Raw genomic sequence first — 12,343 nt, 5'->3', positions numbered from 1 at the left:
AATGTAACCTAGATCTTTGGAGCTGTGGAAATTTTAAGAATTGAATTTGATGACCAAGAGCAGTGACCTAGGGAATTATGCAAAAATTATCTATGCCTGGAGCTCGAGCTCACCCCATTCTAATTAAATCAGAAGGAAGGGGTGTGACTTAGGCACTGGTGAGTTAAACTCTTCAGGTGATTCTGATTTGCAGTCGGGATGAGAATCACTAACCTAGAAGGGAGGGTAAGATGGTGGTAATACTTGGAAAAAATATATAAAATCTTTTCTTAAATGTCTAGCATATTGCCCAAAATAAATGCTCAGTAAGGGATGAGATTTTTTAAATGTGGTCTGATCTTTAATTAAGTATGCCCTGTGTCAGTTTCAATGGACATTTGGAAAGTCTCTCAAAACAATTTTTGTAATATATTGAATTGATGACGGAAGTCTTGACCTAAATGTAAGTCATTATTTTACTTGAACCCAGTTTCTTTAAAGGTTAAAGAATTACCTGAAGTATCCTGTTTTCCAAATTAGAATAAACACACACACACACACACACACATCTTTCCTTTGCTTATGTCGTATTGGATAATAAATAAAATTGGTCATTTATTAGTCCACTTGGCATTCTCAAAGTCCAAAAAATAATCAGCCTTTGGATATTTGCTATAAATAATCCAATAAGCAATATTTATGGAGTAGAGTTATGTTACACTTAAACAGTAAGATACACTTTACATTTACACTCAGCCTTCTGTTGTGGCTATAAATCTCATCTGTTTCAGTTGAGCTCTATTTCTTATTGATCTTGACAGTGTATTCTCTAAAATAATAAAGTGAATGAAAATGTACGTAGTCACTTTTATTCTAACAAGTCTTAATTTATTATACAAAATTTAAAGTTTTAATTAAATATTTAGAGTAGAAAACCACTTTCTTATGTGTGCCGTATATAAAGATGAAAACATCTAGCATAACATTAGCTGTGTTGATAGATGAGCTGGTATGGATTCTGTCACATTCAGCAAAGAAAGTACCACGTAACTACAGTTCAACTCTATGCATTAAGAATGTGACTTCTGTTAGATGTTAAAGCATACACTTGCCTCTAACGACACACTAAAACTCTTCAAATTTAATAACATTCGGACAAAGATCATTTAACTACTCTTGCTGAACAGGAAATATTTAATTGTCCCTTTCTACCTGTATTAGTCAGTTCCTTCAGCTTGTCTTTAAAACCTTCCTCAGATGCTTGGTGGTTTTATTTTTGCTTTTTAAAATAGTGTCAGGCACAGTTTAAGTAATTAAGTAAGCAGGCATACTTCTCCCCTTCTCACCTGCTTGATTCTAAATTGCACAGCCTGCCGTGTTAAATTTTAGACCATCAGAACAACACCTTGGCATTAAATATCAAACTGACTTCATTTTTACTCCAGAAACTTTCTCATTGCTACTTTGCATTTTTCTTCACTAAAGCATATGTTAGTTGGTGAGTTTTTCAGTTCCTTCTTCATCTTTTCTTTCCCTTGTAGCTGTGAGCACTCCAGTAGATTGCATCATTAGGTTAGGCCCTGTGAGCTGTTTTGCTCTTTTCCAAGTGTCTGATTCAGCAGGCCATAGACCACTGCTTGCCAGAAAATCGCCATTGCTTCTAGGCTGACGCTTGCCTACTTGTTTTGATCGTCTGAGAGATGAGACTTTGTTTGCCAGAACCACAGTTGATAGAAATAAAATTGTACAGATAAGAAAAAGCACCACAATTATAATTAAGCAAACTAGCATAGCCATTTTGTTGTTTTCCTCGCAGACGCCTTTTTTGAAAATTTCGCTGTGACTTTTGCTTGTGTTTTCAACGCTATGTACTGCTGGAGAACTGTTCCTGACAACGGAAGATATATAAAGCTCCAGTTCAGATTTAGGAGTTAAAGATGCCATGTGAGATGATGTTGCTATTTCAGGCATTTTTGTAGAAATAACTTTTTTATCTACTTCAGGAGTTGTAGGGTTTGTGTTAATGTTTTCATTTTGGCTTCTGCCCATCTTATTTTGAATATCTGGATCCAAGACAGTAGTACTATTAGCCCACAGATGGGTATAGTTTGCTTTTGTTCCAGGAGACAAAGAAAAAACTGTTGTCATCAGAAAGGCAAGATGCAGGTAATGTCCTGTGTGTTCCATGTCCGTGAGTATACTGGTAATCTGTTGGGATAGCAAGAAAATTTGTTAACTTGTGAAAGAATAACGGTTCCTCGTTTTGGTAATTGTAGTTAAAAGATAGACAGCTGATAATGTTATAAATTAGCTGCAAGCTCATGCCTAACATTTGCTATCCTGTTTGAATTCCTTCTGAACTGATTTTTTTTTTCTGTTAGGCTACATATAAAGAAACAATTTAATTTCTGTTAATTGTTTAAATGCTAAAAGGTAGCATTACAGATATCTACTAATCATTGTAAACTGAATACCGTGGTTTTATAGTTTTCTCCCTCTTAAGCATGCTAGACTTCAGCTTTGAGTCAGATACTTCGGCTTTTACTTTTTTGATTCCTCCTTTTTTTCTTCCTGACCATTTAAGGAAACTCCTTGTAGAAACTCCCCATCCTCTAACAAATGAGTCACCAGTCTTTATAGTAAAGGAGAAATGGGACATTTTGCTTCATGTATGAAAAGAAAATGCAAATGGCTTTGTGGTGATGGGGGGCGCAGTTCAGGAACGGGGAAGTGTGGTAGCAACCAAAAGAAAACGGACTTCAAGTAGGAATTCAAGATGTTGTTTTTTCTTCTTGGGTGTTTATCTTGAAGCTTAGAATAAAGCTGGTACTTAGAAATATATTCCTAGTAGTTGTGAAAGCAGTTTATGGTGGTGGGTCTCCCTTCACCTCTATATCCCCCGACTTATTGTGGCTTTCTGAAAGCAAAGGCATGCGACTTTTCTCATCCTAAACATTTGGCATTAACAGAGAAAAAGAGGCAAGTTTCTTTTGAATAATCTCAAAAGTTCAACAAAAATTATTGACTTTTTTCATTATTATTTATGCTTAGAATTTTTCTGTGAATATTTTGACATAATTTTTAAAAATAAATTATACAATAAAATATTTAATAGAAATAAATACAACATCAAGATCAAGGGGATTTTGACTCAATTGGGAAGTCAAGGCAGATCATAAGTCTCAACCTATAAAGGAAAAAGTGGAATTTCAGTTTTGGCTCTGAGCTCTCTGGAAGCCAGTCCACAAAGGGGACAAAGTCTGATCCTGATTTTCATTATTCACTGTAAGACTGAAGATTTAAATACAACTAGCATATCTGTTCCAGGTACTGGTAAACAAGCAGGAAGGATTTATTACCATTATTGAGCTATCTCTCAAAATAGTATTCCAGTCTGAGCCACTTTTGTAAGAGTATTTTTATTGTTAGCATTTATATGAATAGGGAAGTAGAAGCAAAAACTAGATTATTCTCCTGAGATGTACTAAATAAAATTGCCTGTCTAAGAACTTTATTTTATATAAGTTCTTCTCAAAAAATGTACATGGGAGTTTGTTGTTGTTGGTTTTTTTAATGCAGATTTATTCCATAGGTCTAAGAGGGACCTAAGGTTTCTAACCCACTCAGGTGACACAGATACCGCTGCTACTCATGCTTCTTCTTCTTCTTCTTCTCAAAAAATGTACATGTACATATGTTTTTTTATTGAAGTATAGTTGACTTAAGAATAACAAATGTGAAATATTGTTATACAAACAAAATTAGCATATAGTAAACAATGCTAACTGGAAACTAACTTCGGAAGTAATATTTTCTGTTGATAATAGGGAGGGAAAGAGACCTTTCTTATGTGTTCTAGAAGTAAGATTACTTTTTGGATTATGATCTTTAATAGACAGTTAAAGATATTGTGCACTGACTTCTACCTAGTACTGTCCAGCTTCAATTTTTAAGTTGAATGACATAAATCTTTGGCTACTTTATGATTCTTCCACAAAGAGAAATACTTTAAATTGGGTTCGCAAGTAATTTCCATCCTTTTAAACTAGACTGGACTTCTGCATTAGATGCTAAAATGATTTAAAGCGGGTTATTATTCTTGTCACATTAGTTCATTAACAACGTAATATGCATCATAGTATTCGTACACATTTTAACAGTGCTCACCATGGGATAGATAATAGGCCTGCTGTTGATTGTCTTCAGCCAGATGTACTGTCATCTCCAAATAAACAAACTGTTAACAAAATGAGACTTTCTCTTACCCTTACAAATGCCTAAGAATAGAGAGCTGTCTCTACATCCCAGATTTATGCAGTGGAGGCCAGGTTGTTATCAAAAGTTTTCTTTATCTCTGGTCATTTTCAATAAAATTTATAATGCCTAAGCATTAGTAAGAGAAATTTATTTTTTAAACTTATTTTAATAACAAATAAAACTGTGCAATTCACTCTGGAGTCTAAGCTCAGATCCTTCTTAATCCTAATTTAAAGCTCTATGTTGATGGTAAATCTTTCCATTTCTTACTTAAATTTTACTTAATAGGAGAGAAAAAAAGAGCATACGTTTTCCATTACTAAATCTACTTTGTTAGTAAGATACTTAAGTACTGCTTGAAAGCACTTCCTCAAACACTAATCTGTATGAAGTTATAAGTGAAAAGGCATAAGAAAAGCCATATATATGACCTACCTTACAAAATGCTTGGTCAAAATCTTATTATAACCTGATTTTAATAAGCCACTTCTTTTCTTGTCTTGAAGCACAGCTTCCAAGTAATTTAAGGCAGAATAGACTTGAAGAATCTGAGCCTAAAAGTAAATCTGCAGTAAAAAAGGATATGTACAGCTAGCTTTCCACTAACCACAGATGACACATTTCCTTTCCACTGCAACTAAAGCACGTGTCACAGGGGAAAAAAACTCCAACTTGTCTAGTTGGCCACTGGCATAACAGGAGGCTTTGTAGAACAAGTCCCCGCCTCCAGGGCAGGGAGGGTTTTCTGCTTAATGCCTTTTGACCTTACATTTATTATGTATGCCTGCTGTATGCTCTTGAATGATAGGTTAGTATCATTAAAATGAAGAGAGAATAGCATTTTCCCTGAGATTGAGCATTAAAATCATCTCTAAAAATTGTATTTGTATACCACAGGCTGATTTGATAACCTGAGTTTGGAGACGCGGAGTATTGGTCAGATAATAGAAACAGTAATGTATATAACCAACATCTCAAAGTGTGGAACTGCAACAATAATTTAGAGAGAATATCTGATACACTTAGATTATAAGGGACAGAAGATGCTTTTGTGTGGTTTAGTGTATATACACACACACACACACACACTCCCCTAGAATGTCCTGTCATCACTTCATATTCAGTCTAAAATGGACTTCATTTTTCCCCCTAAGTGGCTGCCCCTCATGATCTCTGTTTTTGTTCATGGTAGCAACATTCTTTGTAATGACAGAGCCTTGGTATACAGCAAGTCCTTTTAATTCAAGTCCTTTCTTTCAGCGCTGATCAGACCTTGGATCATGTCGGTCCTTTCTTCATATTTCTGAGTCAGTTTCTTCTTTCATTGTCACTTATTTTCACCGTAACCCTAGTACTTTAGATGCTTATTAAACCATACCTAGACTACTACAACATCTTTTTTTACTAGCCCCGACTCCTTCATATATGTTGTATATATCACTTTCTGTGATCATAACACCCCTTTCTTTTAAAAAATGTGGTTGAATAACTCCCTAACACCTACAGCAGCAATTCAGAAATGTTTGTGCACATAAATATCAGATGAGAAGGTTGTTTCAAAACAATGAAAATTCCCAGGCTTCACTGCATAAATTCTTATATAGTAGGTCTGGGCTGGGACAGGAAACTGCATTTTTATCAAGCACCACAGTTGATTCTGATGCTGGTGCTTCACAGAACATCCTCTGAGAAATGCCAGTCTCCTAGGAGAAAACCTGAGCCCCTTAGTTGAACAGTTCTGGTCCATTCACAATTTAGCTATTCTGTATTTTTCCATCTTTATCTCTTAAAACTTCTCTACGTGAATCTTCCATTCTAGCTAAACTAGCTGATTCTTACCTCAACACATCTGGTCACCTATTTTTCTCCTTTCCCTCTCTCCATGAGGCCTGCCCATCCCTCTTCTTGTTGAGTTTGAAATTCCTCCTGCCCGCTTCAGCATCTTTTATGTAGTTATCACTGGTTACCCAGTTTGTGTTGATTTCTCCACTCCTTTGAACTTAACAAAAGTATTTTTCTCTGCAATTTCTTTGGCAAGTGATTACATACTACCTCATATCTTTTCTTTGTTCTTGAAATATTTTTCTTTTATTTTAAAATCATTTGACTTGTCATAGTTTTGTCTTATTTTCTCCCAGTAAGACTTAAAACTCTTAGGAAAGGATGTTTATCTTAGCCTACTTCGTAGTACCACCTGAGTCATCAAGTATAGAACACTGGTGGTTTTGATTTGAAATTCCCGTACTGTAATTTGTGGGCTTTCTGATGGTCCTTGTTTTGACTCCTCACGTTGATTAGCATTCTTTTGAGTGTAAGCAACATATGACCTAATACAGCTTAATCAAAAAGTGGAATTTATTGGCTCACACAACTGAGTAGTACAGGGATAAATGTGATCCCAGGAGAGGGGCTTTATCTAGGACTCAGATGAAATGGCCGGGGCCCCAGTTTCGCTCTTCATTTCTCTGCTCCATTTCTTCAGTTTTTAGACAGGCTCTTCCTTCATATCTCAAGATATAAGCTAACAGCTGCCAGAGCTATATGGTCCCTCATTTATAAACATCAGGAAAGAAAAAGGTCTCGATTCCCAATGGTTTAAGCTGAAGTCTTTGAATTGGGCCTCTTGGCCCTGGTTGTTCTGCTTTGAGTCATGTGATCATTGTTGAACCATTCTCTCTGGTCACGGTGGGATAAAGGAATTGACTATAAGTCATTCAGTTTACTCCAGGACTCCAAGTAGGTCATTCCCACCCAGACTGTTCACCTGGGAACTTGGATGGGCCTAGAAGCAACCAACCAAAGTCCATTGACTTCCTCCTTGCTTGACTATGGTGGGCAGGTTTGTGGTTGTTATTGTTGCTCAAAGTTATTGATCTGGGGATTTGTCTCTTCCATTTTACTTCAGCCTTACTTCTCAGTGTCTGAAGAACAAGTGATTTAAAAAATGGATTCAGACTTTGTGTAATTGTTTAATATTATAGTTAGTTTTCTCTAGAAAACTAGTCAATATAAGGGAATAAAGTAGATTAGTAGCATCTGTATATCCATTCAGAACTTTGTTAATGATCTGTGTACTTTTTTTCATCTTCCTTAGGTTCAAAACTGGTCAAATCAATGGCGATTTGCTGATATACCACGTCTTACTTACTTTAAAGCCATATTATGCAAAGCCATATGAAATTGTAGTGGACCTTACCCATACTGGGCCTAGCAATCGCTTTAAAACAGACTTTCTCTCCAAGTGGTTTGTTGTTTTTCCTGGCTTTGCTTATGATAATGTCTCTGCAGTCTATATCTATAACTGTAACTCCTGGGTCAGGGAATACACCAAGTATCACGAGCGGCTGCTGACTGGCCTCAAAGGCAGCAAAAGACTCATTTTCATAGACTGTCCTGGGAAACTGGCCGAGCACATTGAGCATGAACAACAGAAACTACCTGCTGCCACCTTGGCTTTAGAAGAGGACCTGAAGGTATTCCACAATGCTCTCAAGCTGGCTCACAAAGACACCAAGGTTTCTATTAAAGTAAGTTTCACTCCCTGTTAGGTAAGTGATTCATTGCCTTTCTTGACTAACCTGACTATATACTGGACTCCCCAGGGTCCCGGTAGTAATATATCAGACGTAAAGTCCAGATGGAAGAAAACCAAGCTTTCTGTATCTTCATGGAGGTCCTGCAGAAAACTGGAGAGGTGTACCCTTAATAATATTCCAGGTTGGACTGGAGGCAGGAGAGTGTTGTAGAATGGGCAGTTTGCTGTGTATGTGTCTTACAGTAGGAATATGTGAACAGTGGAAAATTACCTATTGAGAGTTCTTCTGATTATTACATGCTTTTTGCAGAGTGAGGAAGGTGAACCTTCAAGATAAAACCTGTAATTATCCATAGGATTCTTGACCTTTTAAAAAATAACTTTTTTCTGCTGTTTTCAGTCACTTTTGACAGCATTTATGACAATAATTATTGTACCTATTTGAATACATAATGGTGGTAACTCTTCTTTAAATGGTTAACATGGTATTTTGTTTGGTTGGTTTTCGAAACCTCTCAGAATTCTACGTAATGAAATTTAATTCTTTTCCGCTCTACCCTCTTGCTACCATTTTTCAGGTTGGTTCTACTGCTGTTCAAGTAACCTCAGCAGAGCGAACAAAAGTCCTGGGGCAGTCAGTCTTTCTAAATGATATCTATTATGCTTCGGAAATTGAAGAGATCTGCCTAGTGGATGAGAACCAGTTCACCTTAACTATTGCAAACCAGGGCACACCACTGACCTTCATGCACCAAGAGTGTGAAGCCATTGTTCAGTCTATCATTCACATCCGGACACGTTGGGAGCTGTCGCAGCCTGACTCCATCCCCCAGCACACCAAGATTCGCCCAAAAGATGTCCCTGGGACACTGCTCAATATCGCATTACTTAATTTAGGCAGTTCAGACCCTAGTTTACGGTAGGTTTATAAAAAACTCATTTCAATCTTATTCAAGGTTTGTTGGTTTTAAAATGAGACCAATTAATAAACTTTTAAAGCAGCTTCTACCTTAATACTGTAAATTGGCAGGTATTCTATATTGGTTAACCAGTATGACCTCATCCAGTTCGCATGAACTGTGGAATTGTGAATAGGGTGATTCACACTAAACCAATGTATGTTCTTTCAACTTGCAGCTGAAACATACAGCATAGCAGTTTTGGTGGGGGATTTTTCTGTTCGTTTGTTTTTTTTAAAAAAAAAAAATCTTTTTTTTCCCCTAAAAGTCTATTTCTAAATTAAGTTTCTCCTTTCCTGAGTTCTCTAAATTTTTCCCATGTTCAAAAGTACATCACTATTAAGTTTCCTCGCAGTCAAATTAGATTATCATTGTTTGAAAAGGAGGGCTTATAACTTTAGCATTTTAACTGAAAGAAAAAAAAAAGAAAGAAAAGAAAAGGAGGGCTTAATGTTCAGTAATTCAGTAACGTAGCATAGTTTCCACCTGTGTAACTTTAACAAAATTCTTGAAAGAAAGCTTAAGACAAATACAGATGTCAGATGAGCAGAGTATAATTGGTTCTGGTTAGGCTTAGTAATCAAAACATGAATGAGGAAAGGGCAGGGCCTGTGGAGTCAGTAGATTAGGTTTAAATCTAGATCTGCTTCTCTGTATGACTTTGGGCAAGGTACTGAAGTTCTCTGAGCTCTAGTTGCCTCATTTTTAAAATAAAGGTAACGTTGCCTTCCTCATAAACCTACAAAAGTTTAATAAATGTGTGGTAGTATAGTATAGCATCTAGCAGATAGTTCGTGCTTAGCAAATATTATTTCCTCCCAACTTGCACCCACCCTTTCCTCTCTCTGCCATCGTCTCTTTGCACCACTTCCCTCTTCTGCCCCTCTCTTTTTCATGTTAAGATAATTTTTTGTTCCAGGTACCTTGGGACTGTCAAGTTTTTACAGATATAAATTCTTAGCTTCAGAAAATCTTCCCTTGGGTATAATATAACCCAGGTTTATAAATGGGCTTTTTAGAATTCCAAATTCTCCCTTATTTGAGAGGGAAAAAAATCAGCAAGATTTCTTTACCTGGATGGGCCTCATGGGGTTCATGAACTCCCACAAAATATACACAAAACTTCATGTATGCTTAGCTTTCATTCTCTCAGAGGAGTCTGTGACACCTACTCCCAGTTTGAGGAATCCCAGTTCTTTGTAGCTGTTGAAATATACAGAGTGAAGGTCACTGTCAAAATAGTATCACTCAGAATTCCTAGGAGTTTGCAAAAGATAAACTTAGAAACAATAATATTAATATTTCCATTTTAGGAAAATGGAACTATAAGTCTGTCTTGAATTTCTAATTCAAAATTCCTTATAGAAGAATGCTAGCAAACTTCCAAAAATTATTAGCTTGAATGAACCTCTATTCTCTTGTGAAATAAAGCAAGCTGACAGCTTCTGCTTTTTGCTGAAGCATGTTGTCGCAGAGAAAAAGCCTTGAGGCAAACTTATAATTTCAGTGGCTTTTTCCCCCCATATGGTTGTTGCATAAATATATTAGCATGATGAAAGTTCAGAGGTAAGGAAAACCTGAAATTTACTGAGCAAACCATTTCTTTTGTGGATAGGGGAGAAAAATCAATCTAAAAATTGAGTTTTTTGAGCTGTTTCCTAAGTTGTTTAAGTGTATATTTAGACATTTATAAGGGAGCTTTTAGTTCTCATGGAACCTGGATATATATTATGGTTTGGGTTTTGTTTGTTTTTTTTTAATTTAGTGCTTATGTATAATAGTAGGAATTCATAAAAGAAAAAAATGGCAGGGGGGACTTAATTATATTTAAAAAATGTTTGACCTCTAGTTTGTATTATAACTTGTAGGACACCTAGAAAGAAATTCAGTAGATGCTGATGAAAGATTTTAACAATCTAATTTGATGAGGGCCATCTTATTTCTCATTATCCCAGTTTTAACTGGATCTAGTGGGAGCGGGAGCCACAATTTGAGTTTTGGCCTCACTGAAAATACGATATGCCTTATTCTGACTTTCTTTATATTGATCCACCTTAAGACCATAAAATTCTCATATCTTATATCCCAATGAAATGTCTTTTAGAAAGGCCTTATATTCGCTGTCTCGGGAGCCTCACAGTTCTCTTCTGGTTATGTGAAGATTTCCCTTTTAAAAAAATCCCTAAATGATAAAGGGGTATTTTGGGTTTACCATAGAATCACAAAATCTTATCTCTAATTGATCATAAAATTTAAAAATAGTTGATCTATGCTTGGTAATAGAATTGTAAGTTGTATGTTATGAAAAAATTTTGGAATTATAAGAATAAGTTTTAAAACAACTTAATTTGTGTTTTCTCCTAGGTCAGCTGCCTATAATCTTCTGTGTGCCTTAACTTGTACCTTTAATTTAAAAATCGAGGGCCAGTTACTAGAGACATCAGGTTTATGTATCCCAGCCAACAACACCCTATTTATTGTCTCTATTAGCAAGACACTGGCAGCCAATGAGCCACACCTCACCTTAGAATTTTTGGAAGAGTGTATTTCTGGATTTAGCAAATCTAGTAAGTAATGATAATTTTCTTTGATACTAACAATGATTCTAAGAAGATTCAGAGACAACCGTTTCATTTCAGAATTTGCCAGTGAAATCTTTAGTATAGTTCCACTTCTTTACTTCTGTTTTTTCGTCTGACTGAAGAAACTTCATGGTAGACCACATTGAGAAATCCATCAAAATTCCGGCAGTACAAGCAAGGTGGCAAGATTTTGATACCATCTATGTCTCTGGGCAACTTACAAAGCATTTTTCGTACTATTTCAGTTTAATTAGCTTTAGTATTTCTCTTCTTAGCAGGTTATTCCCAATGAGTAAAGTATCCACTTCCTTGATTTTAGGGAAGTAGCCATTTCCTCTTTTCTTCAGGTTGACTTTGAACTGTGATTTTATTGTTCATGTACACTTCATGGAGAATGCAGTGGCACAAAATACAGAGTCCAGAGTCAACTCCTGACTTGGCTTTGATAAGTGTCATAAATTTAACATCTACTCTTTATGTCTGTCTGTCTTCAGATCCTATAGTAGTATAAATGTTATTCTTCTCCCAGCTTATTTCCTGACATTTTCTTTTTTTTTAATTTATCAATGTCATGAATAATATTTTATAGTTTTTTTTAAATTATTTATTTATCTATTTATTTATTTATTTTTGGCTACGTTGGGTCTTCGTTGCTGCATGCAGACTTTCTCTAGTTGCAGCGAGCAGGGACTACTCTTCGTTGCAGTCCATGGGCTTCTCACTGTGGTGGCTTGTCTTGTTACAGAGCACAGGCTCTAGGTACGTGGGCTTCAGTAGTTGTGGCACGCGAGCTAGGTAGTTGTGGCCCACAGGCTCTAGAGCGCAGGCTCAGTAGTTGTGGCACAAGGGCTTAGTTGCTCCGTGGCATGTGGGATCTTCCCGGACCAGGGCTCGAACACGTGTCTCCTGCATTCAGGCGGATTCTTAACCACTGCGCTACCAGGGAAGTCCCTCCTGACGTTTTCTTCCCTTCCCTTTCTCTCTCCATAATACATAAAACTTCTTTTTATGCATTCAAACACATTTCTTGA

General features: G+C 36.3%; 2 protein-coding genes across 8 annotated transcripts in view; one reads left to right on the top strand and one right to left on the bottom strand.

The window, feature by feature from the left end:
* The window catches only part of NF1 (neurofibromin 1), a 256,997-nt gene that overhangs the window by 201,368 nt on the left and 43,286 nt on the right, over positions 1 to 12,343 (top strand). For 4 of the 5 annotated variants that reach the window (XM_004267159.4, XM_004267158.4, XM_033423420.2 and 1 more), the window contains 3 exons: positions 7,331 to 7,763; positions 8,350 to 8,690; positions 11,095 to 11,297. In XM_004267159.4, the coding sequence (XP_004267207.1) occupies positions 7,331 to 7,763; positions 8,350 to 8,690; positions 11,095 to 11,297 (977 nt within the window). Of the gene's footprint in view, positions 1 to 7,330; positions 7,764 to 8,349; positions 8,691 to 11,094; positions 11,306 to 12,343 lie in introns of those variants that run through there. The other variant, XM_049702450.1, reaches the window with a different exon arrangement.
* Positions 585 to 4,876, bottom strand: EVI2A (ecotropic viral integration site 2A). 3 transcript variants are annotated; one of them, XM_049702462.1, is made up of 3 exons: positions 4,672 to 4,876; positions 4,147 to 4,216; positions 585 to 2,187 (listed from the first exon to the last, which is right to left on the bottom strand). In XM_049702462.1, the coding sequence occupies exons 2-3, from the start codon at positions 4,147 to 4,149 to the stop codon at positions 1,471 to 1,473; spliced, it is 720 nt and encodes a 239-aa protein (XP_049558419.1). In that variant the 5' UTR covers positions 4,150 to 4,216; positions 4,672 to 4,876; the 3' UTR covers positions 585 to 1,470. The 3 variants fall into 3 exon arrangements, with proteins under 3 accessions (XP_049558419.1, XP_049558420.1, XP_004267210.1); XM_049702463.1 differs by having other exon boundaries at positions 4,147 to 4,201; XM_004267162.2 differs by lacking the exon at positions 4,147 to 4,216 and having other exon boundaries at positions 4,672 to 4,874.

This window comes from Orcinus orca, chromosome 19 (genome assembly GCF_937001465.1).
Source record: "Orcinus orca chromosome 19, mOrcOrc1.1, whole genome shotgun sequence".
NCBI classification, from domain to species: domain Eukaryota; kingdom Metazoa; phylum Chordata; class Mammalia; order Artiodactyla; family Delphinidae; genus Orcinus; species Orcinus orca.
This window is presented reverse-complemented; position numbering and strand designations above follow the sequence as displayed.